Below are 23,265 nucleotides of genomic sequence, written 5' to 3' on the forward strand. Positions count from 1 at the left end.
CACTTCTGTTAGTTTCTACTACAAAAGATATAGCCACGTCTTGCCATGATGGCACACACACACACACAGCGTCAGCTATATTAATAAGAAAGTAAAGACAAACAAGGCTAGAAGCAGCATAGCAGCTGCCAAAAGCAAGAAGGACAGCTGGCAAAAAAAAAAAAATCGCCCACTGTGTAAATGTGTAAATTAATAGGACTATAATATTACTGCCCACCAGTAGATCTGACAATAATTAATTAATTACATTTTTAGTCTTATACCTTCAGCTGTAACCCCTGCGGTGTCAAACAAAATAATAAATATATTAACATAATAATTCAAAGCGGTAAATAGTCTTGCTTCTGAGTACATAAAACACAGAGCTTCAATGCTTCAAACTGTCTCTGTCAGGATGATATTGATATACAAAAAGACAATGATATGGCTTTTGACAGCCATGAGGTGGCCCTCCTACACAGGAGTACACCTATCATGGTCTGCACACCTAGCTCCATGGGAGCTTCTTTAAAAGATAATGCCATTTTTCAGAGAATTGATTGGTCAATGGGTGTTGCTTTTAAACACATTGATCTGTCATTGTGTGCAGCATGTCTACATGCCAACTTTCCATTGTGATGTACCCCAGTAAGCAGTGAACCACTATCATAACCTTGAAAACCCAGGGTTAACCCTCAAGTTCCCTGGCAAAATATGCTTCATAGTACAGGCCTCAGGAGACTTCTACTGCAGGCACCCTGTACACCTGTAACTCTATACCAATCAATGACAGTCCTCACACTGACTGGCTGCTCGCTAGTTGGAGAAAGCTTCGACTTGGATTCTTGCCAAAGTAATAAATGTCACTGCTGTGTTTCAGCATGCAGAATGACACTGGTTAGCTCACAGCACTCTTTTCTGCTCAGACATGCTCACAGCTGCCCTGTTTGTTTATGTTGTTAAACCTGTTGAATACAGATTAATTTCACATAAGTGTTCAATTCATTTCAAGACACTTCTCTGAATTTCCAGGCTGCCGGCTGCTCTCCTCGTGTTTGCCTCGCCAGACACTAAATATAGAGCTGCAGCTCTGGATCTGTCAACGTATGATGTAAAAATAGCAGGGAGAGGGAAGCCTGCTCACCACAGAGCAAACACACAGGACGGACTGTGTTAGCTGATAAAAGTTAACTACAGAAACAGACTGAGGACAGACAGAGTGTGATAGACAGGCAGAGAGACAGGCAGAGAGACAGACAGGTACATTTGTAGCTACTGTAAAGATTAAAGACAGACAGGCTGAGATACCGTGGGACTGACTTGGTTCACCTTAATGTATACTGTTATTGGTTACAGCAGGAGATGTAAACAAACAGACAGGCAGACTGTGAGAGAGACAGAAAGGTAAGTCACTATCGATTTACTGATTTCTCTTTGTTTTACCAGAAAATTAACAATATTATAATTATATATTTCAAAATGGTGCTCTGTTGTGGTTGTTTAAGTTTTGAGGGAGCGATCTTTGTGCTACGCTTGGGCAAGGCTGAACACTGAACACTGAGATCATGTTTCCGACAAAGGAGGTCCAAGACAATTTTAAAGCCGGTTTTAAACATCTAAGTCAGTTTACAGGTGTTGTGGATTTCTACTGGGTGTGTGAAAATAGTGCAGCCCTAAGTGTTTCAAGAGGGAGCTGAGTGAAGTCTGGTAAATGCTTCAAGTGATGTCACCTGAGCCAGTTTCAGCTGGAACTGAACACAAGTTTTAAAATGAAAATAATGTGGAGATGTTAGAAACATTTTACCTTACCAGAACACTGTCTTGCGCTTCATCTCTACTCAAGACTAGCAGCTCCAGGCTACATTAGCTGTGATTAGCACCCAAATCGCGTCTATCGTCTTTCTGCTCCGATTTAGATGAAAGTACGCCCTCTTCCATAATGGCGAAAGCTTTGATGACTGCATCAGTTCAGTTTCTGTCATGCCAACATGTTATATGATATTAGCTTGACCACTTGCATTCTTAAAAGGTGGGCCATAAGGTACAGACAAGCAGACAACATAGTTGTCTTTGAAATTCAATCTTTAGGACGACATTAACTACTTACAGAAGTTTCTGAATTTTCAACCAGCGGTGTAGTTATGGCTTGTTTCAAAAGGTCAGGTAACCACTGTTCCTACAGTGTCAAGTTTACATACATTAGTAAGTTATAACTGACCACATGAATAAATGTTAGAGTGACTTCATCATTTTGAGAATGTAATGCAGCCAAAACATCTGTTTTGATTGAGTAAATGTATTTACTATACCAATTCTGAGCATGAAGCTGCATTCGAAACATGGGACATTGAACTCCTGCTCTTTATATGACTTAGGTTTTGGATTTATTTGGTTGTTTGAACAAAATACATGCTGAGTTAAGTTCAGATAAGATGATGCATTTGAGGTACGTGGAGGGGGTGGTGTTTGGTGTGTCAGGACTTTGAGCTTCACGGACGTATTATTCCGTTGTTTTGGTTTAAGGGGTTATGGAGAACCATCCTGTTCTTCTCAAGGTTCTCACTTGGGGTTTTCAGCTTTTATGTCTGTTTTTTGTTTGTTTGTTTTTTTTTTTTTTTTTTCTTTCTTTCTTCTGTTTCATACATGTGCACGTTTTTAACACAGGGAGACATCAAATCTGGGTCATTTCTCACTTGTTACCACCTTCACTGGCATATATTTCAGAGCTTGACAGGATGGCTGAGGGTAAATTAGCAGAAGTGTTGTATTAATATGGCAGACATGCTTAGGTTTTTATCATGGAATATTAAAGGGGCAAACCTGGCTATTAAGAGGAAGAAACTTCTGCTATATCTAAAACAAAAGAAAGCAGACATCTGCTTTTTGCAGGAAACTCATTTGAATAACAAGGAATCAACCAAGTTACAAAGGGATTGGGTTGGTAAAGTATTTTGAAAATCGAGAGCACTTTACAAAATTGGGGTAAATTAGGATTATCTCTGCTGGGAAAAATAAATATTCTTAAAATGATGGTGGTTCCACAAATTAATTATATTATATACCTACTGCCCATGAGCTTTCCTCCTTCACTGCTTAAAAAATTCAATGCAGTGGTAAATACCTTTTTATGGGGAGGTGAAAGACCTCATTTAAACAGAATTAAAATGTGTGCTGCAAAGGAAGATGGAGGCCTCAACCTGCCAAGAGTGGACTGGTACCACTATGCCTTTTCTCTTAATCAGCTGGCCAAAATATATATTACAGAGGACCGAGCTCCAGGTTGGGTTTTGAACTTACAGAGCCAATCCCGTTACAGACTTTTATTTCGCAAACTGGGGGAGAAATTCCATCTAAGAATCCTTTGTTGTTGTTTGCAAGAGAAACCTGGCAAGCATCACAACGTCTTATTCGCATAAACCCTTTTACTAGAAAATCATCCCTATGGCATAACAAATTATTGAAAGTGGGTAAAAAAAACTCTCTATTGGAAATCATGGGTTGAAGCAGGGATTATTTTTATTGGAGATGTTTTTGAGGGAGACGATTTTATGTCTTTTGCACAACTGGTAACTAAATACAGAATCCCTAAACAAGACTTTTGGAAATATTTGCAATTAAGTAGCTGTATAATGTCTGCACAACGTAAATTCCCCCTGTTACTTCAAACAGAGTTACAAAAACTAGTACAGGGCAACCAAGGGGCTAGGGGTGGTGCATCAAAATTTAACAGTCTTATGAGACAATCTCACCCGCCAAAACTTGAGGGTCTCAAGAGAGCATGGGATGGGGATCTACGGAGTGAGATATCTGGGGAGCAGTGGGAGGAAATAACCAGATCCTGGTATAAGACATCTAGAGAAATACAGACCCGCCTAATTACATATAAAATCATACATAGACTTTATTGGACTCCTTGTAAAATGGCGAGATTAAAGCTCTGTGAATCTGAGTTGTGTTGGAGGTGTGAGAGGAGTAGGGGAACACTTTTACACATGTTGTATGAATGTGAAAATACACAAAACCTATGGGAAAATATAATATTATTCATTAACAAAGTATTCGGGATAGATTTATCTCAGACCCCTGTCCTATGTATTTTGGGTATAGTAACAGAGGGGGTAGAGTTATCACTCCAGCAAACCATATGGTGTAGATTGGCCCTTACTACTGGGTGTAGGATTGCTCTAAGACACTGGAAAACAAAAAAATATTTTAATTTTATTTAATTTTATATTTAATGAATGGTTGGAAGAAATGAACAAAATAGCCAGTTACGAACAACTGATTTTCAGACTGAACAATAAGGAGGAAATATTTATGTAAATATGGGGTCCTTACATGTGGCTTGTACGAGATGGATGATTAGAGGGGCAGTGGGGATGAATTTCTATGTGGATGGGGGCTGTGTCTTGACTGTGACAAAAGTATGATATGTTGTGGGGCGGGGACTGTGGGGGTGAGAGAGTCAGGAGAAACGGTGGAGGTGTCAACCCTGTGTATGTAGATATAATTATTTGTATGTCTGGATTAATTTACTTCATGTGAGTATTTCTTGGTGAGTAATGTTTGTCTTTTTTCTTTCCTTTTTTTTTCTCTTTGTTTTTGTTGTGGGGTTTTGATGTTTTTGTTGCTTTTCATGTCATGTTGGTATGTTCCTGCCATTGTTCATGTTCATGTATGTTAGTCTTTTTGTTGTACTGTTAAAAAGCAATAAAAAGTGAATTACAAAAAAGAAAATGGTTTATAAAATGTTGATGTCTTAAATTGAGTTGATTGAAAAAAGTTTAATAATGTAGTCGACCTATTAAATAATGACAAATCCTCATTTTTAAATCTCAAACTCACCATTAGAACCAATATCTCCATCTTTACAGACTCAGTGCAGTTGTGTTTCCTTGTTGTTTCTCCTTGAAGCAAATTGCTGAGCTATGTTTAATTATAGAGTGATGCCTCTTGTCTTGCGTCTCAGTTTGACTGAGTCAGTCTTCAGCAAGACACTGTACTAGGTACACATCTTGGGGCCCACATGTGCCTGGCATTTCACGCCACTATTCGGCTGCCCACATGAAGCCCAACATTTTTGCTCGCTGCCCCCAAAAGTGCATGTTTGCAGGGTACAGTACCAGGTCACCCAGGGGGGTTTGGACACAGGAGGACAGCAAAGAACAGGCACTCTGTGACAAAGTTTGACACGACCAAAATGCATGACTCGAGACAGATCAAGTTTAAAAAGGCAAAAATATTTACTGGAATCAGGTTTGGTACACAGGAGATCAAAAACTGGGTCAAACACTAGAAAGGCTTCACAAGGAGAAATGCTGGAATGCTTGCCACGGGCAGACAAAGACGAACTGGCCCAGAAGACAGGGAGCATGCAGACTATATACATGAGAGAAGTGGATACCAAGGCACAGGTGTAACACATCAGGGAGAGGCAGACAATCACAGTTGCCAGAAAACACACAGGGGCAGGAAGAGATCTGATACAAGAGGAGAGTTGGACACCAAAATTAAACAGGAAACAGAACTAAAAGACAAGAAAAAACACAACAACAAGCATGACCTGAAGACAGATGAGACATGACACTCTGCCCTTTCCTAGAAAAGTGGACATTAACAACAATGCAGATAATGTTTGCTGTGATATCAAGCTGAAACAGTTAATAAATAATATGATTAAGTGATAAATTCGTCAAAAATAATTGGCAAATAATTTGATCATTTCATTTTCAAGGAAAAATTGGGAAACTAAAATTATCGCCACGTGGTTGTATGCCTCCATACACCACTCAACTTATTGCTCCTGAGCTATAGTGTTGAATAATGGTGGGAATATCTTATGTAAAACATTATAATATCACTGTTAAGTTGACCCTTGACCTTTCTGATATAAACTGCCATGACTTCATCATTTTATTCTATTAAACATTTGTAAACAAGTTTGTCATAATTATCATATGCAATATTGAGTATTGGCAAAAATGTGTTTTGTGAGGTCATAGTGACCTTTGACCACAAAAATCTAATCAGTTCATCCTTGAGTGCAAGTGGACATTTGTGCCAAATTTGAAGAAATTCCCTCAAGGTATTCTAGCGATATGGCATTCACGAGAATAGGACACCGTGAGGTCAAAGTGGACTTGACCTTCGGCCATGGCTATCAGAGACATAAAAATGCCAAATATTCTGTTACCAGCTCCAAAGAAGATTTGGTGCTTTTCTTTGACTTATGTCACTGTAAACTGAATATCTTTGTGTGAGTGAACAAAAGAAAACATTGAAGATGTCAGAATGGGACATTTTTCATTTTTTATTTTTCATAGACTTGAATAATCTTTAGGAAAATATCAAATAGTGATGGATCACTTAAAGATGCAAGTCCCTACAAGTTGCTTGCACTGCAGTTAATTAAACTGAACTGGTTAGCAATGATAATGTAAATGTATGATTATTACTTAACAATTCAACAACTGGTCCTTGTGATGTGCTCATGTGCTGTTGGAACTTGTAACTATATACATTTAACATTGCTTAAGTGACAAAATCCTTAAAATTACAAAACATCCTCGTGCTTGTGAACACAGTGCTGTAAAAATGACCATCAAGTATCAGATGTCTGGAGATTCTTCACCAGCACTTGAACACACCACATACAACCACAGAGAACTATGTTTCACAGTCATGCAACCGAACGCCATGAGTAACACATTGTTTCTGTTTTATTACTTGTCTGTTTTTGTTTGTTTGTTTGTTTGTTTGTTTGTTTGTTTTTCTTAAAGTTAACAATGTTGTCAAAAAAGGAGGAGAAGAGGTCGTTCAGCAACGGGCCGCTGAGAGACCGATGGGAGAAGATAGCTCAGAGCGTCGAAGACCAGAACAAACAGGAGGCTGAATGGAAGCAGAAAAGTTCACTCAAACTGTGAGAATATGTGATCACTTAAGTTATTTTTGTATCACATTGTAAGGTGACAGTTAGTGAATACAACTTAAGCATAATACCAATTAATCTTAACACAGTAAAAATCTTAATATTGCTCGAAAGCCACTATCATCTTAAAAATCAGAGATTATGATCTGGCTGTGAGGTCCCCAAAGCATTTTTCTGGCTAAGTAACACCACAAACTAGCTACTAACTATTCAACTGCTGGTGACTATTGCAATTCAGTGGAAAATGTCACTGATATGGGCCATACTTATCCACATAGGATTAAAAAAGACAAATGTGATAGTGCTACATACAGTAAGCAAATTGCATGAGAAAAAAACAACTGACTTTTATACCAATGTCTACTCAATTGGCTGCAAGGTGTCAAATGAAGCCTGATATTCCGACACCTATGAAACTGCTCAATGTGGCGGGAGCGGGTGTGCGTGTGTGTGCATGTGTGCTGTCAACAACGCCTTCTGGGATTTTAACCCAGGAAATAGCCATACTGTACAAGGTCATAACAGGTTCGTGAAATCACACGAGGGCCAGAGGGCGTGGTTTCAAAGAAAGTTGTCAGCAAATTGCTTAAAATGACTTTAAAATAAATGAGGGTTGCGGAGTTGGCTGACCAGATGGAGCCACCACACTGGCAAAAGAAACAAACAAAAAGAACCCAACCAGAGCTGGGGCTTACCACGGCGGCAGGGAACTGAAAAAGGGACAAAATCCAAACTATAAACCACCAGTGCACTGCAACCAAAAACTGTGTCAAACACCACCACCAGGGGAGGGCTGCTGCTCGCTTGGGCCTCAGCACCTGTTGTAAAACAAGAAAAAAACAAAATTAACACAAGGCACAGTGTGGGGACATCTGGGGGGATCTACGGGTTAAAAGGAAAAGAAAAGGAAACCAAATAAACAATCAATTAATACCAAAGAAACCTGAAAGAAAATATCAGAACAGAATAGAAATAATTTATATATCACAAAAGAAACAACAAATTTGATCTACAACTAAGGAGTTAAAGAAAATTAACAAAAGAAACACAATATAAACCAACTTAGGCTAGGAAATAATCAAATATTAAACAAAGAAAGAAAATAATATTTTAACCCAAAATCAACTTAATGCAATAAACAAAATAATCCAAACTATTAGCAAACGAATACTAAACTAAGTGCGACCTTACTCAGGGCTGGCTCGTGCATATAGGCGAACTCAGCGATTGCCTAGAATGGCACTTTGGCGAGGGCGGCGAAATGTGGGCCAACCGGGGCCAACTCATGAGCAAAATCAACTAACTGCAAGCTCACTAGACTACGCGTTTTGTATGATTTGCTGAGACATGTGTCAATCCTGCTAGACCTGTGGCTGCCTCATGCACACAAATCCCGCCCCCAGCTCTTACGAGCCAATCGTAGCTGCCGCTAACAATTTTGATTCTACCGGTATTTCTGAAAAAAAATGCAGTATGAGGAGGGACAGTAATGATGTTGAAACGACCAAAATTATCTGGTACGGAATACAAAAAGAAGAGGATATTGAAGGAGCAAGCTCTCCAAAAACAGAGGGATTCTTTTTTAAAATACATTGATGCCGGGAGTTCTAGTAAGGATGACAACGAGCCTCCAAGTGCATCACCGACCGCTAACGTTAGCACAACTCCCACCGGTGCAAATGTTAGCATCATCGCCACAACAGCAGACGGCAGCCTGCCTTCAAATCTACCGCCAAGCCACCGAGAAGGTCAGGATATTTCGAATGATCCTGGCCAATGGCCAACAGTGACTCAAGGACTAAGAGACATTTTGATTGAGAGAGGACCACATCAAGTAAAAGGAATTGATTGTCACACTATAGTCGGATGTTAGCAAATGGAGAAAACCTAGAAAGGCCCTGGCTTGTTTATTCAGTAAGCAAGGATGTTACGTTTTGCTTCTGCTGTAAACTTTTTTGTGGAAGTGAGAGAAAATCGGCTCTAGCAAGAGACGGTGTTAAAGACTATAAAAATATGTTAAGCATCCTTAGCAGCCATGAAAAATCACCTGAACACATGGTAAGTTTTCAAAAGTGGAAAGATTGGCGTCGCAAAACACCATCGATGCGCAAAATCAGTGCAAACTGGCTGCCGAGACAATGCATTGGCAACAAGTGTTGCAGCGGTTGATTAGTCTTATTAGAGTAATGGCAACGCAAAACCTGGCTTTCCGTGGCAGCACAGTTAGGTTGTTTGAGCATAACAATGGAAATTTCCTCAAAATAGTGGAGATGATCGGCCTTTTTTACACAGTTATGGCTGAACACATTAGGAGAGTAACTTCAAAAGAAACGCACTTTCACTATCTGGGCAAAAACATTAAAAATGAGATCATTGCAATGCTGGCATCCCAGATTGAGCAGCAAATTTTAACTATGCTGAGATCAGGTAAGTACTACTCCATAATTTTAGACTGCACACCCGATGTGAGTAGAATAGAGCAGATGACCATGATTGTGCGTTTTGTTACAACACAAGGAGGAAATGTGGAGATCAGGGAGCATTTCACAGAGATAACTGATTGCACAGGTGCCGGCATGACTGGGGCTCTTAAGAGAGGCCAAGGCTATGACAATGGATCAAATATGAAAGGAAAACACAGTGGTGTCCAAAGAAGAGTGCGAGACATAAACCCAAGGGCATTTTTTGTGCCGTGCAGTGCCCACTCTCTTAACTTGGTGTTTAATGATGCAGCTTCATGTTGTCTGCGAGCAGTGGACTTCTTCACAACAGTCCAAGAGGTGTATAACTTTTTCTCTGCATCCACCTCTCGCTGGGATGTGTTAAAGCAGCACATAGGTGAACATGGCCTCACAGTCAAGCCTTTAAGTGAGACTAGATGGGAAAGTTGAGTAGATGCGCTCAAACCCATCCGACATCAGTTAGGGGATGTGTATGATGCGCTGCTGTCACTGGCTGAAAATGAGAATTTAACTGGTGCTTGTGGAGCTAAAACAAGATGTGAAGCCAGAGGCATTGCAGCTAAGATCAAAACCTACCCATTCATGTGCTCTGTCATAATGTGGTATGACATTTTAAGTGAGGTAAACATTACCAGCAAAACATTACAGACAAAGACTCTTGATGTACCTCGTGCAGTGGCACAGCTGAACGTGACAAAACAATTCCTGCTCGACTATCGCACAGACAGCAACTTTGAGAAAGTGCTATCTAATGCAAGATCATTGGCGGAGGATTTGGAAACAGAGCCCTGCTTTCCTCCGCAAAGTGCAGTGCAACCACGAAAGAGGAAAAAAATGTTTAACTACGAAGGAGAAGATGAGGCCGTGATGGATCCGCAACAGGATTACAAAGTGTCTTTCTTTAACAGCATACTGGACTGCGCTGTCAGTGCTGTGGAGGAACGCTTTTCTCAGCTGCAGGAGCACGGGGACATATTTCGAGTGTTGTATGACATTTCAGCCATCAAGGAGAGGAACATCACAGACGTTCTCCAAGAGTGCACAGGACTGGCAAAAGCCCTGACACACTGTGACTCCAGAGATGTGGATGGACAAGAACTTTTTGCGGAGTTAACGGCTTTGAGTAGACGTCTGGCAGCTGGAACTAAACCACTCGACGCACTCAAGTTCATCTGTGCAAATGGGATGGAATCAGTTTTCCCTAATGCTTTTGTAGCATTGCGAGTACTTCGGACCCTTCCAGTTTCAGTTGCCTCAGGAGATTGCAGTTTCTCAAAACTGAAACTAATTAAAAACTACCTCCGCAGCACAATGAAACAAGACCGACTGAATGGACTTGCAACAATCTCTATTGAACATGAACTGGCACAGAGAATAGAAATAGAGGATGCAATTAAGAACTTATGAAAGGTAAGCTTTATTTACTCTGTCTGTGTTTGATGCATATGAGAACGTGGTGTGTTGGAGAGATTTGCACTTATTATTTATTGAGGAGCTGAAATTGTATTATTTGGAAAATATATATGTGCTGTCGTGATTGCTGTAAATAATTTGGAACCAGATTATTGGCGTTATTAGGCAGACCTGTGGTTTGGTGCATTATTTGTATATGGATCCGCAAAATGCCCGCATATTGCGTCACATACTGTATTTTATTGTTGATACTTTAAACACACTAGCGTTGCACTAGACTTTTTGCCTTATGTGTATAACGTATTGGCTTTTGTGTGTTGTTGTTGGTTTTTGCTTTGTGTACGACACATTGCAGTTTGTTTGTTGTTGCTGGTATGGACCAGTACGTTGCAAATGTAGGCTTAGGGACGGCATAATTGTTTTTCGCCTAGAGCGGCAATTATGCACAGGCCGGCCCTGACCTTAATTAAACGAAACAATCTTTGATATTTAAATTAGTAAAGGAAAATAATGATTTAAATCAAAAGAAAAGACAGTAGAGCCAAACTCAGCTTGACTCAGACTGGATTTCGTAGTGTGGGCACCGATAATGGCGTGATGCCTTCACACTGGACCTGAAGCTGTGGCCACATGCAGTGACCCGAGAAAGTATGGAGCTTCTCAGTCCACCCGGAGCCGAGCCAGGACGGCAGCAAACCTTGTCGTGGTGGCCGATGACAGGAACACACCAGGACGCCAACTGGATAAGTGCAGAACTAGGAGAATGGGAGCCGCTGGTTACGTCGGTCCCACTGCACAGCAAAAGAGAAAGTGTCACAACTAGTGCAATAGATGGAAAACTGCAGCAGCAGAAAAATTCAAGCAGCATACCTCTGAGCTCTACTGCATCCAACACGCGCCCACCCGAACCGCTCGCTCCCTCCGGCTCACCCCGCTCACCAGCACTGCAACAGAGGGGGAGGATAAGCCCCAGAGCCGAATAAAAAAATGCAACGAAACAGCAGATAATAAAGGATGCCTACCTTAATGACAAGACAGGGAGACACGGACATGCACGCCGACCAACACACCAGCCGACCGCAAAGCAGAAGCAGAGAGGGAGAGCGGTGACCAACACCTGGTTTTAATCACCCGCGGCGCTGCCAAACAATTAACCTGCACAAGCTGGCACATATGTATATACATACGTATGTATATAAAATAGCATTGGCATCAGCTGTCTGCAGATAACTTTAGACATTATTTGGATGAATTAAAACAAATTTAATATATTATTTACAACACTGACTGCAATCCTTCATCATCATACAATCATCATCCTCTGAACACCATGGGCCAGTTGTTCAAAGGTAATCTGATCAGATTTTGGTTATCAGATTGGATCAAATCTTGAAAATGGGTTGTTCAAAAGGGAAAGAAGGATTCTGAAATCAGATTAGATCACAGAATCCAATCCTAGTTGTAATCTGGATCAAACCTTCAGTTTGTGTTGTTCAAAACATTTCAGTAGGATTTGGATAACTTTGATCCCAAAAAACAGGATCATCCTGATCCCAACAGGGGGTAGGATTTCAAGGTGGATTTCAGGAAGAAAATGTAGTAAAACTTCAAAATTGGTCAAATAATACATTTGTATCATTTAGTGTATATACACTTTAATTTATATTTTGCACTTGACTTGTTTAACCGTTACAGTGATAAAGTAGATAAAGTAGACATAGGCTACCAATTTAGCCTTTCAGTATAGTAAAGTAAAAATAAAATAAAAATGATCTTGTCCCCATGAAACAATCCCCCAACAGATTTCAATAACAAACAAAAATAATATATTACATTTATCTGTCATTCATCACTGTATATTAATTTCAAAGAAACAATCATCAGAGATGATCAAAAATAATTTCTAACAATTGCATCCCTTACTACACGTCCAGTCAGTCCCTCATTCTGGCAGAACGTCAGAGGTTGGTCTGGTTCTTCAACAGGCTCAGGTGCATCATAAACATCATCACAGAGAGGGACATTGTGCCTGGTAGCGATGTTCATGTTGTTCATGTTGGCTCTTCTACCTGTTGTTCTTTACATAGCTGGTAGCCCACATTGTGATATGTTGTCCCATTCAGAGCACTAGTAATCCAGATTTGGTAATCTTGAAAACTGTGTATCTGGATCAGGGTGATCCAGTCCAATGTTGCTTTGAAAAACCGGTATAAGAGTAAGACGGATTACCTGATCCTGAATAGCAAAGAATGGGATTTCCAAATCCGGATAATTTTTATCCAGATTAAATGTTTTGAACTGGCCCCATGGGATAGCACCTGTAACACACAAGCTACAAAAAGAAGCCATCACTATCTCTCTGAACACAAGCGATCATCTCACATCCCATTCGCTGTAGCTATAGCTCGGTGCTGCAGGCATTGGCAGACAGTACACATGGACTATCAATTGACCATGGCATAAGTGGGATAATGCCCAACAAGGTGTCCATAATCCGAAATTAATGAACTCTGTGTCGCAAGCGACAGTGTTGGTCTTCACATCATCCATAGTTCCTGATAATGGACACCTTGTCAGGCATTACCCCTTACTTGTTTGTTCATTCACTACTCTTTCTATACAGCATAATGTACATTCTAGTTTTTTCAATAGTGAGCAGTAAATTGAGATTCGTTATCATCATCATTTGACATCATCACTGAGAAGTGTCATACAATGGTAATCTTTGCATTAATAAAGTTTTACGCATTGCACTCTGGGATTGTTAGTTGAGTGCACATGCCATGAAGACTACATTTACTTCCGTTGTTGGATTTTTGTTTTTTTAGGGAAATCTACAGTTTTTCACACTCAGAATTGTTACATTTCCACAGAAAACAAAACCTGAAGGACAGGGGTCGCAGGTTGGGAAACTAACAAAGCACTGCACAAATCACAAAAATGGTCAAAGCAAACTGGTCCTTTGGTGTCTAAAAGGTGGTGGTGGGAATAAAGCACACAGCGACCCACTGATTCACTGGGAGTCACTGAACGGGGGGAAACAAAATGTATGGAAACTGGCCAAAAGAAAAAATCTGCAAACACACTCAACTCAGATTTTCACTCAAACAGAAAACACTGAAAGCCGACTGATGGTGTTGACTCCCTGAAGACACACAACCATTGAGCAGGGAAACTGCAATATATATAGTCTCCTGGTTGACTGACTGCAAGTCTGCTGAGGGAGAACATCACAGGTGTACCCAATAGCTTCTGATGTCCTGTGACTTAGATCTTGAGAAATCTCTGTTCGCATCAGGACCTTGAGGAATCTCTGATCTCTGTCCGTAACAAAATTAAGAATAAAATGGAGCCACATAAATATAGTTATATATATTTATTGTGCTTTCATGATATTCCTTTTGTGTCATTGTCAATTGTTACACAAACACGACAACAGAACTATATAGTAAGCAGAGTTTCGAACACAAAGAAAGATGCCTTGAAAAACAGAAAAGGAGTTGTGCAAGTGTGGTGACGCAGAGAGGAGGGAGGGGATTACTAACTGCAAGATGGACTGGAAGTTAGCTAAAACGACACTGCTTATAGCATCTTTAAAGCAACTCTCTTGTGCAGTAGTTTAAAGAGTCTGAGTTGGTGATGGTCTAGGTGGCTGGATGGGTCATACAGTAGGCTTCAGAGTGATGTTGTGTTTCATGAATAAGTTAGTGTGCGTAACTTACATTATGTGAGTGATGTACTTATAAACGAACACGAAACATAAATTATACACTGGATTAATCTATACTTGTCAATGTCCACTCATTCTGACAATATTGTGAGTTGTTTTTATAAGTTTAATTTGTTTGTTATTTGTTGAATCTGCAGATGTTATTCAAAGTGGAACTATCACTGGTCTCTTGTTTCCAATGGAGACTTCAAGAGGGTCACCAGTGGCGCAGGTGAAGCAGAAAAAAACAAGCCCAAGATCAAATTCAAAGTTGTCCCCCCTCCCCCCAAACCAAAACCTGAGCCTCCTCTGCCTCCTCCAAAGAAACCAGCTCAACCCAAACCTTGCAGGCCAAAACGCACAGTTGAGTTGGATGTGTTCCGGCTGTGTTGGAGAGAATCCTGGATGAGCCTGAAGCCTCCAAAGTATCTTTACCTGAAGGCCAAGGAGTTGAAAGCCAGAATCCCAGGATTCACAACAATAAAGCTGCCTGACCACAGGAAGTACAAACCAAAGGAGTATGGATCGGAGGCTGAATGGGTGTCCCCTGCTGATAAATGGAGTCACTCCTGGAAACAGGTACTGAGACTGACAAAAACTGATGGATTTATATTGAAATACACTAAAACCCAGAGTCCATGTTTTTGGTGAAGTGTTTGAGGCAGGGAAGGTGTGTTTTGGCTAGAGCTGGGAAGGTACAGTGTTGTGTTGTCTTGGTATACCACACAATTAAGGTGGTATACACACCTTTTAAGCCACAAGAGTGCAAGGAACGTTAAAGGATAAGTACCGTTTTTTACAACCTGGACCTTATTTCTAGCAAAATATATGATCATGTACTCACCCAGATAACTTTGGTGTCATTTGGCGTCTGGACGAAATTAGATCCAGTGTAGCGCCGATATATCCATATAATGCGAGTGACGGGGCACCGAAGGGCAGCCTTGATGAGCATTATCTGCCACGAAACGAGTTCATTTCACCAATATTTTGTTACGATACGCTAGTGCTATTCCCCTCTGAGTCCGGGCTCGTCTATTGTCAACATCCGGGGTCTGTAGGTTGACCTACTACCTCTGACCTGGAGGATGTCGTCTCTGAGCTGCGCGCGCATCCGCGACAGCCCGGCTTGTTTACCTGTAGCTGCTACTGCTAGTTTGACCCCGGATGTTGATAACGGACGAGCCCGGACTCAGAGGGGAATAGCACTAGCGTATCATGACAAAATATTAGTGAAATTAACTAGTTTCGTGGCAGATAATGCTCATAGAGGCTGTGTGTCGCTGCCCCGTCACTCGCATTATATGGATATATCGGCGCAACACTGGATCTAATTTCGTCTGAACGATGCCAAATGACACCAAAGTTATCTGGGTGAGTACATGATCATATATTTTGCTAGAAATAAGGTCAAGGTTTTAAAAAACGGTAGTTATCCTTTAATTAAATAAGATATAATAAAATGTAGGTAACCGGTTAAAACAAAGCAGTATGCCTCGTTATCCTCTCAAAATATTAGGCTGTAGGGGACAGAAAGCTGGCAGCTTACAAAATCAAGTGTTTTTACTGAACTTTCTGTGACAGTTGTGTTGATGCTATGTTTAATTTTGTGTTTATTATAAGAGTATGTTGTGACACATTTGAGCTTTATCAAAAAATTACAGCTCTCGCAAACAAGCCCCGCTAGATTTCTGGATTAGCCTCACTTGTTCTCCACAGTGGCATTAACTATCCCTGCTCAAGTAGACTTTGGCTCTCTTCCCAGTCCCATCATGCACTGAGCTGGCATTATTTTAATTTCATTTTGGTTAACAAATAGACAGACAGAAACTAAACCACTTAAGGCAGGTACGATTTGCCCTTTGAGACTGAAACCAAACAAGCAATGACTATCTTTGTCCATGATAGTATGCTTCAAAAAATGTATTTTGGTAATATTCCATCGTGCATGGTATTGTGAGAAAGTAAAGTAATTCAACGACATACTAAAAGACCAAGTAAATTAAGATTTAAACTTAAATATACTTTGTCTACTGGGAACACTGTACAGATTCACTGTTATGCAAACATGCAGGTAGCACACCAGCAGGTGGTGCATTCCTCCAGTCAGAACTATGAAGGGTATGTGCTGATGTCAGAGTGAAGGAAGACCTGTCAATCATCTGTTGTACAGCTTCAATCAATCTTATATCAGCTTATAATTAACATCCTTGATCTCCTCAAATCACAAGCAAAGACAACTGTGAGATAGGTAAAAAATGACCAGTTAAAACTTCAACAGTTAACCATTATTTGTCTTCATTGTTCTGGTCTCCAGATGAAGTGTTCTGCCCAGTTGGAGTGCTCTGAGGTGAAACAATTCCAGTGGGATGTTTTGTATGAAAAACAAATGGTTTGCACACCTGAGATAGAAATCTTTGCTCTTCCTGTCTGGGCCGGTACTTGGAAGATCATGAACTTTGCCTTTGGACAGCAGAAAAAGGACTGGGATCATATCTGGCTGGACTACCAACAAGACCTTAGCAACAAGTCTGACAAAGTACAACAACTAGAAGAGGAGGTGGGGAACAACATCCTTGCAATAACTATTTTATTGTTGTTTTGTGCTCTTTCAACTTTGCTGGCCAATAAACTTAGACAGGAAATACTGACACATAGATGCATTTTATGTCAGTGGCCAGATGTTACCACTGAGCAGGAAACACATTTTATTATTGCTATTTAAAAATGTATATTGTAATAAACAGGACCAGCTCTCAGACTGGGAAGATTCATGGAAACTGTCCGGGGCAGAACTTGAAGACACCACAGATGACAAGACACTAACAGCAAGCTCCTCCACCACCAAAACCACAGTGATGATGAGGATAGACGATTGCTTTCTGCCCGGCTGGAGTGACTCCTGGCTTCTTGCTGCAGCTCCTCCAGAGAAAGCAGAAGAATATCAGAAGAACTGGAGCTCCTGTTGGGGATACATGCAGCAGATCAGGTGGGTCGGTGCTGAGAGTTCCATGCCTGGCGATTGCGTTTGTCTAGTTAAGCTCATATTTTATATAGTCAGCTCTGATTGGAGTTATTTTCTTCCACTGAATCATTATAAGGACACTCCCACACATAGTTTAAAAGTCTGCAAACTCCTCTCCACTTAGTTAGAACTGAAGAAGCCTCTTGGATGAGAGGTGAAACATCTTCAACAAACTGAAACAAGTCCAGCTGCCTACGATACAGCACTTAGAATTACCATGACCTGCACAACTGAGAACCTTCATCAACATGCAACAATTGACCTTTCCCACATTATTTTGAAGTACTTTTACATTTAATTTTGCTTATACATCAATGTTAATTAGAAGTTGACCTTTGCTCAACTTTTCCATGTCACTGGGCAACTTCTGATTCTTGAATCGTAGGGGGAGGTGCCGCGCTGATTTTTGCTGGTTCCATTCATAATGAATGGCAGCCTGTCACCCTACCAATGTTTGAGTTCTTATGTGTGTACACCAGTGGCAAAAGAAGTATTTAGATGCTTTCATTAGCAAAGTAACTAGTAAATATACCAGTTAATTATCTAAATATGTCGTATACGACGATGAGGTTTCGTGGTAACGTGGTACTTGCAGAAGGCAAAATGCATTCCCCTTGTTAACCTGCCATCCCCCCTCTCTATCCCCTTGTAGCAGAGTGAGTGCAGGGGCAGAGGGGTTGTTTAGTCAGATAAGCCTGACTAATTGGTCCTTTATCTGGCTGAAGTTTGGTCAAGTCAGAATCTAGACCTGACCATGGCTCTGAAATAACAGCAGCCAAAGGCCCTGTCTACATGTACATGGGTATTTCTTAAAACAAAGCTATTTCTATGTGTCTTGAGGTCACTGAAAAGGAGCTTTTGGAAAACTCCTTCCAGGATGAGAATATTAAAAAAACTGGGAATATGTATTATGATAGTTGAGTATTTGGGTTTTGTATCGGGGGGAGAGAGACAAATGGATATTAATAATACAATGATGGAAAACAGATTTTGTGAAGAGCCGTCACATGGTCTTGTTGGTAAATTAGCAACTGGGCAGAATATAAGATCTGCTTTCTGTTGCTAAAACCCTTATCTGGAGATTTAAAAAAAAACAAACACCATTTCTAAAAATTATCCATGTACATACTGTACTGGACTAGGCCTTACTGTGCTGGTTATTGATAAATATACATTGATGTCCTCGGTGCTGAAGTAGAAGACCAATTTGTATATGCACCTTATTCTGTCAGTCCCACCCCTCTTTCAGTTTTGTCGTAGATGTATAATATTCCATAACTATTACTATAAATACTCAATTTTGCACGATATTGTAGCCTGTATACCTATAGAGTAATGTCACCATCAGGATTAAAGTGACAACTGTGCACACTAGGTGATACAAAAACACATTTTATGCACAGAAATGCACTTGTTAGCAAGAACTGTGTGGTACAACAACACAATGTCAAGATTGAACTTTCAATTTGTTTATTATTATTTGCTAGACTTATTTGAAAAATAATAATACACAAACTATGACTCTATCTACAGGTGGTGCAAGGCTTCACTGGAGTCCCATCATCGACACAGCGACATGCTGACTAGAAGACGTAAAACCACAAACCTCCTCCTCACATTTCAGCTTGAAGATGAGATCACAGATAGCACAGAGTGGGCAGAGGCCTGGATGACTCCAAAACAATGGATCCCACCAGAAGAGGTAGAACTGGATGAGACGCAGGAGGAAGGAGGCCAGCAGGAGATGATGGAAGTCACGGACGAGGAGGATGGGGAGGAGGAGGAAAATGAGGTAGATGAAGGAGTAGACAATGATGAGGATGAAGGAGTAGATAATGAGGAGGAAAGGGACGATGTTGATAAGAATGAAGAAGACAAAGAAAATACCAAGAAGAATATGGAGGATGAAGAAGATCAGGAGGAGGAGGAAGATGAAGGAGTTGATGAGGAGGAGGAGGAAGAGGTTGACAATGAGGAGAAGGACAAAGAAATACACAAGGAGGAGGATGAAGCAGTAAACATGACAGAGGAGGACAGACGTAAATATAAGGAGGAGGTAAGTGAGGAAGAAGATGAAGACGAGGAGGAGGATAACGAAGACATTGAAGAGATTACGGAGGAGGATGAGGAGGATGAAGAAAAAAAGGAGGAGAGGGAAAAACAAGTACACAAGGAGAAGGAGGACAAAAAGGAGGAGGATGAATATGAAGAAGAGGAAGAAGAAGACAAAGAATCAGACAAGGACAAGAAAGACCTTGAAGTAGACAAGGAGGAGGAGGAAGAAGAAGTAGAGGAGGAGGAGGAGGAGGAGGAGGGGAAAGACGCAGTAGAAAAAGATAAAGACCAAATAGATGAGGAGGAGGAGGAGGATGAGAAGGACGCAGCAGAAACAGAAAAAGACAAGATGGACAAAGTAGCTAAGGAGAATGACAAAGAAATTGAGGAAGAGGAGGAGGAGGAGGAAGTACAAAAGGAGGAGAGGGAAAAACAAGTACACAAGGAGAAGGAGGACACAAAGGAGGAGGATGAAGATGAAGAAGAGGAAGAAGAAGACAAAGAATCAGACAAGGGCAAGAAAGACCTTGAAGTAGACAAGGAGGAGGAGGAAGAAGAAGTAGAGGAGGAGGAGGAGGAGGAGGAGGAGGAGGGGAAAGACGCAGTAGAAAAAGAAAAAGACCAAATGGATGAGGAGGAGGAGGAGGATGAGAAGGACGCAGCAGAAACAGAAAAAGACAAGATGGACAAAGTAGCTAAGGAAGATGACAAAGGAATTGAGGAAGAGGAGGAGGAGGAGGAAGAACAAAAGGAGGAGAGGGAAAAACAAGTACACAAGGAGGAGGACAAAAAGGAGGAGGATGAAGATGAAGAAGAGGAAGAAGACAAAGAATCAGACAAGGACAAGAAAGAACTTGAGGTAGACAAGGAGGAGGAGGAAGAAGAAGTAGAGGAGGAGGAGGAGGAGGAGGGGAAAGACGTAGCAGAAAAAGATAAAGACCAAATGGATGATGAGGAGGATGAAGATGAAGAAGAGGAAGAAGACAAAGAATCAGACAAGGACAAGAAAGAACTTGAAGTAGACGAGGAGGACGAAGAAGAAGTAGAGGAGGAGGAGGAGGAGGAGGAGGAGGGGAAAGACATAACAGAAACAGAAAAAGACAAGATGGACAAAGTAGCTAAGGAGGATGACAAAGAAATTGAGGAAGAGGAGGAGGAGGAGGAACAAGTGGAGGTGGAGAATAAGGAAGTACATAAGGAAGTGGAAAAAATTGCAAACAAAAAGGACAAGGAGGATGAAGAAACAGACAAAAACAAGGATGAAAATGGAGAAGGTAAGGAGGGTGAGGAGGAAGACAAAAGTATAGACAAGGAAAAGGAGGATGGAGAAGATGATGAGGAAGAGGATGAGACCGAGAATGAGGTAAAGGAGGAGGAGGAAAAAAATGTAGACAAGGAGGACAAGGATAAAGAAGCTGACCTGGAGGAGGAGGAGGAGGAGGAGGAGGAGGAAGAATATATAGAGGAGGAGGAGGAGGATGAAGAAGATGTAGAGGAGGAGGAAAAGTTTGACAAAGATATGGAGGAGGAAAAAGTAGACAGAGAGGAGGGCGAGGAGGACAAAGAAGCAAACCAGAAGGAGGACAATGAAAACAAGAAGGTGAAAAATGAAGAAGATCCAGGAGAGGAGGATGAAGAGGTAGAAGAAGGGGAGGAGGAAGAAGAAAATGAGGAGGATGAAGCAGACAAAGAGCAGGGAAAAGGGGAGGACAACAAAGACGAGGTCGAGGACATTGAAGAAGTAGACAAGGATGACAAAGTGAATGAGAGAGACAAAAGGGATGAGACGGACAAAGAAGTGGACAAGGTGGAAGAGGAGGAGGATGAAGACGTAGATGAGGAAGAGGAGACTGACAAAGAAAATGCTGAAGTAGATGAGATGATAATCAAAAGAGAGGAGGACAATGACCATGACAAAGAAGACAAGAAAGACAAGGACAACAAAGAAGAAAAAAAGAAACGAATCAAATGCAATCCCACTGTGCCACTCCATATGCAGTTCCATAAAATCAACACCTCCTTCTACTCCTGGAAGCAGTCGTGGATGTTGGCAGTAGCTCACAGAGTGGGAGATGAAGAAGAAGAGGATGAGGAGGAGGGGGAGGAGGAAGAGGAGTGGCGAGCTTGGAAAGAGTCATGGAGGATTTGTCGCTGGAAGAAGCCGGACGAGGATGAGGTGGTGTGTTTCTCCACTGAACACCGGACTCAGAGGTACATGGGACTGATGCATGAAGAACAAGGTGTGCGAAAGAGCGAATGGACTCACAGCTGGAAGATAACCAAGACTACGGCAAAGGATGTAGACACTGAAGAAGAAAAAGAAGAAGAAGAAGAAGAAGAGGAAGAGGAGGAGGAAGAAGACGAAGAGGAAGAGAAAAGTTGAAATGTTCTGCTTTCCCTTGCTTTTTCCATTTTTATTTTTATTTTATTTTGCACTACATGAAAAACCTCTATTAACCTCTATTGTAGTACAGGTAGAAAAGCATCTCGGCACGGGCCTACTGATGCCTTTGGCTGTGTCACCTGATCTCGTGACCTCCGTGGTCTTGTGTGTATGTCCGTCTGTCCAAGAGCCCCTCCGCTCTTTACAGTCTAGTTTCCTGCTTCAGCTTTGAGTCACCATATGTAGTTGTGCACATGTTTTACCTTTTGGCCTCTTTTGTAAAACATAAAGAAGGAACTAGTGTATTTCTTAAATTAAAGTAAAGATGCATAATGTTGGCATTGGTACAAAAAGCAAGGTATTGTATCAGTACTAACAATACCCAATCCTAGAAGTGATCTCACCTTTTTCTCCTTCCCGAGAACAACATTCATCATTCACCATCTTTTAAAGAAAACAAGGTCACATAAGTTTTGTGATCTCCTCAAACAGCTTAAATACCTAATATTTTATGTGCTCATATTCCTTTATTAAAAACACAAGGTCATAAGTTGCACTTGAAGGCAACATCACTTACAAGTTTACTGAAACTGAACTGTTTAAAGTGTTTAAAGCTATCAGGTAAAGGTAGGATAAGAAAATAATAACGCACAAACTAATATCAATATGGTTTCTATGTGGCAATTTGTCTGTTTTACCATTGCAGCTGATTCCCCTGACCTCTGTTATTACATGTCTGCTAACTACCCTTGATTGCTAGAAAGCTAATGATCATACCAAAGAAACACATGTTTAACATGACATTAACATTCAGTGTCAGTTTGAATAAAGGGATTCATGGAATGATCAAAGGTGGAAAACAACACTGACCACACAAAGTGAAAGAAGATATCCAAAAAGAGATGGTTGGATTGATTTTATTGATGCAGAACAAAACCACAGACTACACAAAAATGGATTTAGCCAATAAAGTTTTTATATTTTTTTTTCTTTAATAAAAAATATTAATCCAACAGTGTGCATGTTGTCAACTAAATACAGCAAATTCTTGGGCACATGAGGTAATGACAATGTGGGAATATGAAGCACTTTAAGACAGATGACTGATGTTACAACATTTGTCAAATTATGTAACAAATGTAATGTGAGAAAATGTCATGTTCAGATGTGAAAAATGCATATGCAGACATCAGTCTCAACAGTTTGTGTAATGGTGTGTACCTTTACTGCATTGTTTTTAAGAGAATGGATGCATAAACAATATTTAACTGCATTTAATAAAGTTATACACATACATGTGTTAAAAACGTC

At 40.7% G+C, this 23,265-nt stretch overlaps 1 protein-coding gene across 2 annotated transcripts; it reads left to right on the forward strand.

The window, feature by feature from the left end:
- The first annotated feature begins 1,113 nt into the window (after positions 1–1,113).
- On the forward strand, positions 1,114–23,265 carry LOC311275294 (uncharacterized protein). 2 transcript variants are annotated; one of them, XM_084383704.1, is made up of 6 exons: positions 1,114–1,383; positions 6,759–6,898; positions 14,650–15,070; positions 16,809–17,051; positions 17,239–17,480; positions 19,050–23,265. In XM_084383704.1, the coding sequence occupies exons 2-6, from the start codon at positions 6,765–6,767 to the stop codon at positions 21,952–21,954; spliced, it is 3,945 nt and encodes a 1,314-aa protein (XP_084239830.1). In that variant the 5' UTR covers positions 1,114–1,383; positions 6,759–6,764; the 3' UTR covers positions 21,955–23,265. The 2 variants fall into 2 exon arrangements, with proteins under 2 accessions (XP_084239830.1, XP_084239831.1); XM_084383705.1 differs by having other exon boundaries at positions 1,130–1,239.

Source organism: Pagrus pagrus, assembly GCF_965226575.1.
Source record: "Pagrus pagrus genome assembly, chromosome: 19".
Classification (NCBI taxonomy): Eukaryota; Metazoa; Chordata; class Actinopteri; order Spariformes; family Sparidae; genus Pagrus; species Pagrus pagrus.

What these genes read in the sequence shown, in the direction of transcription:
- LOC311275294 (XM_084383704.1), top strand. Translation starts at nt 6,765, where the DNA reads ATGTTGTCAAAAAAGGAGGAGAAGAGGTCGTTCAGCAACGGGCCGCTG. An exon ending in CAGAAAAGTTCACTCAAACT is followed by an intron (nt 6,899 to 14,649) that starts GTGAGAATATGT and finishes TTGAATCTGCAG; the next exon opens with ATGTTATTCAAAGTGGAACT. An exon ending in TACAACAACTAGAAGAGGAG is followed by an intron (nt 17,052 to 17,238) that starts GTGGGGAACAAC and finishes TGTAATAAACAG; the next exon opens with GACCAGCTCTCAGACTGGGA.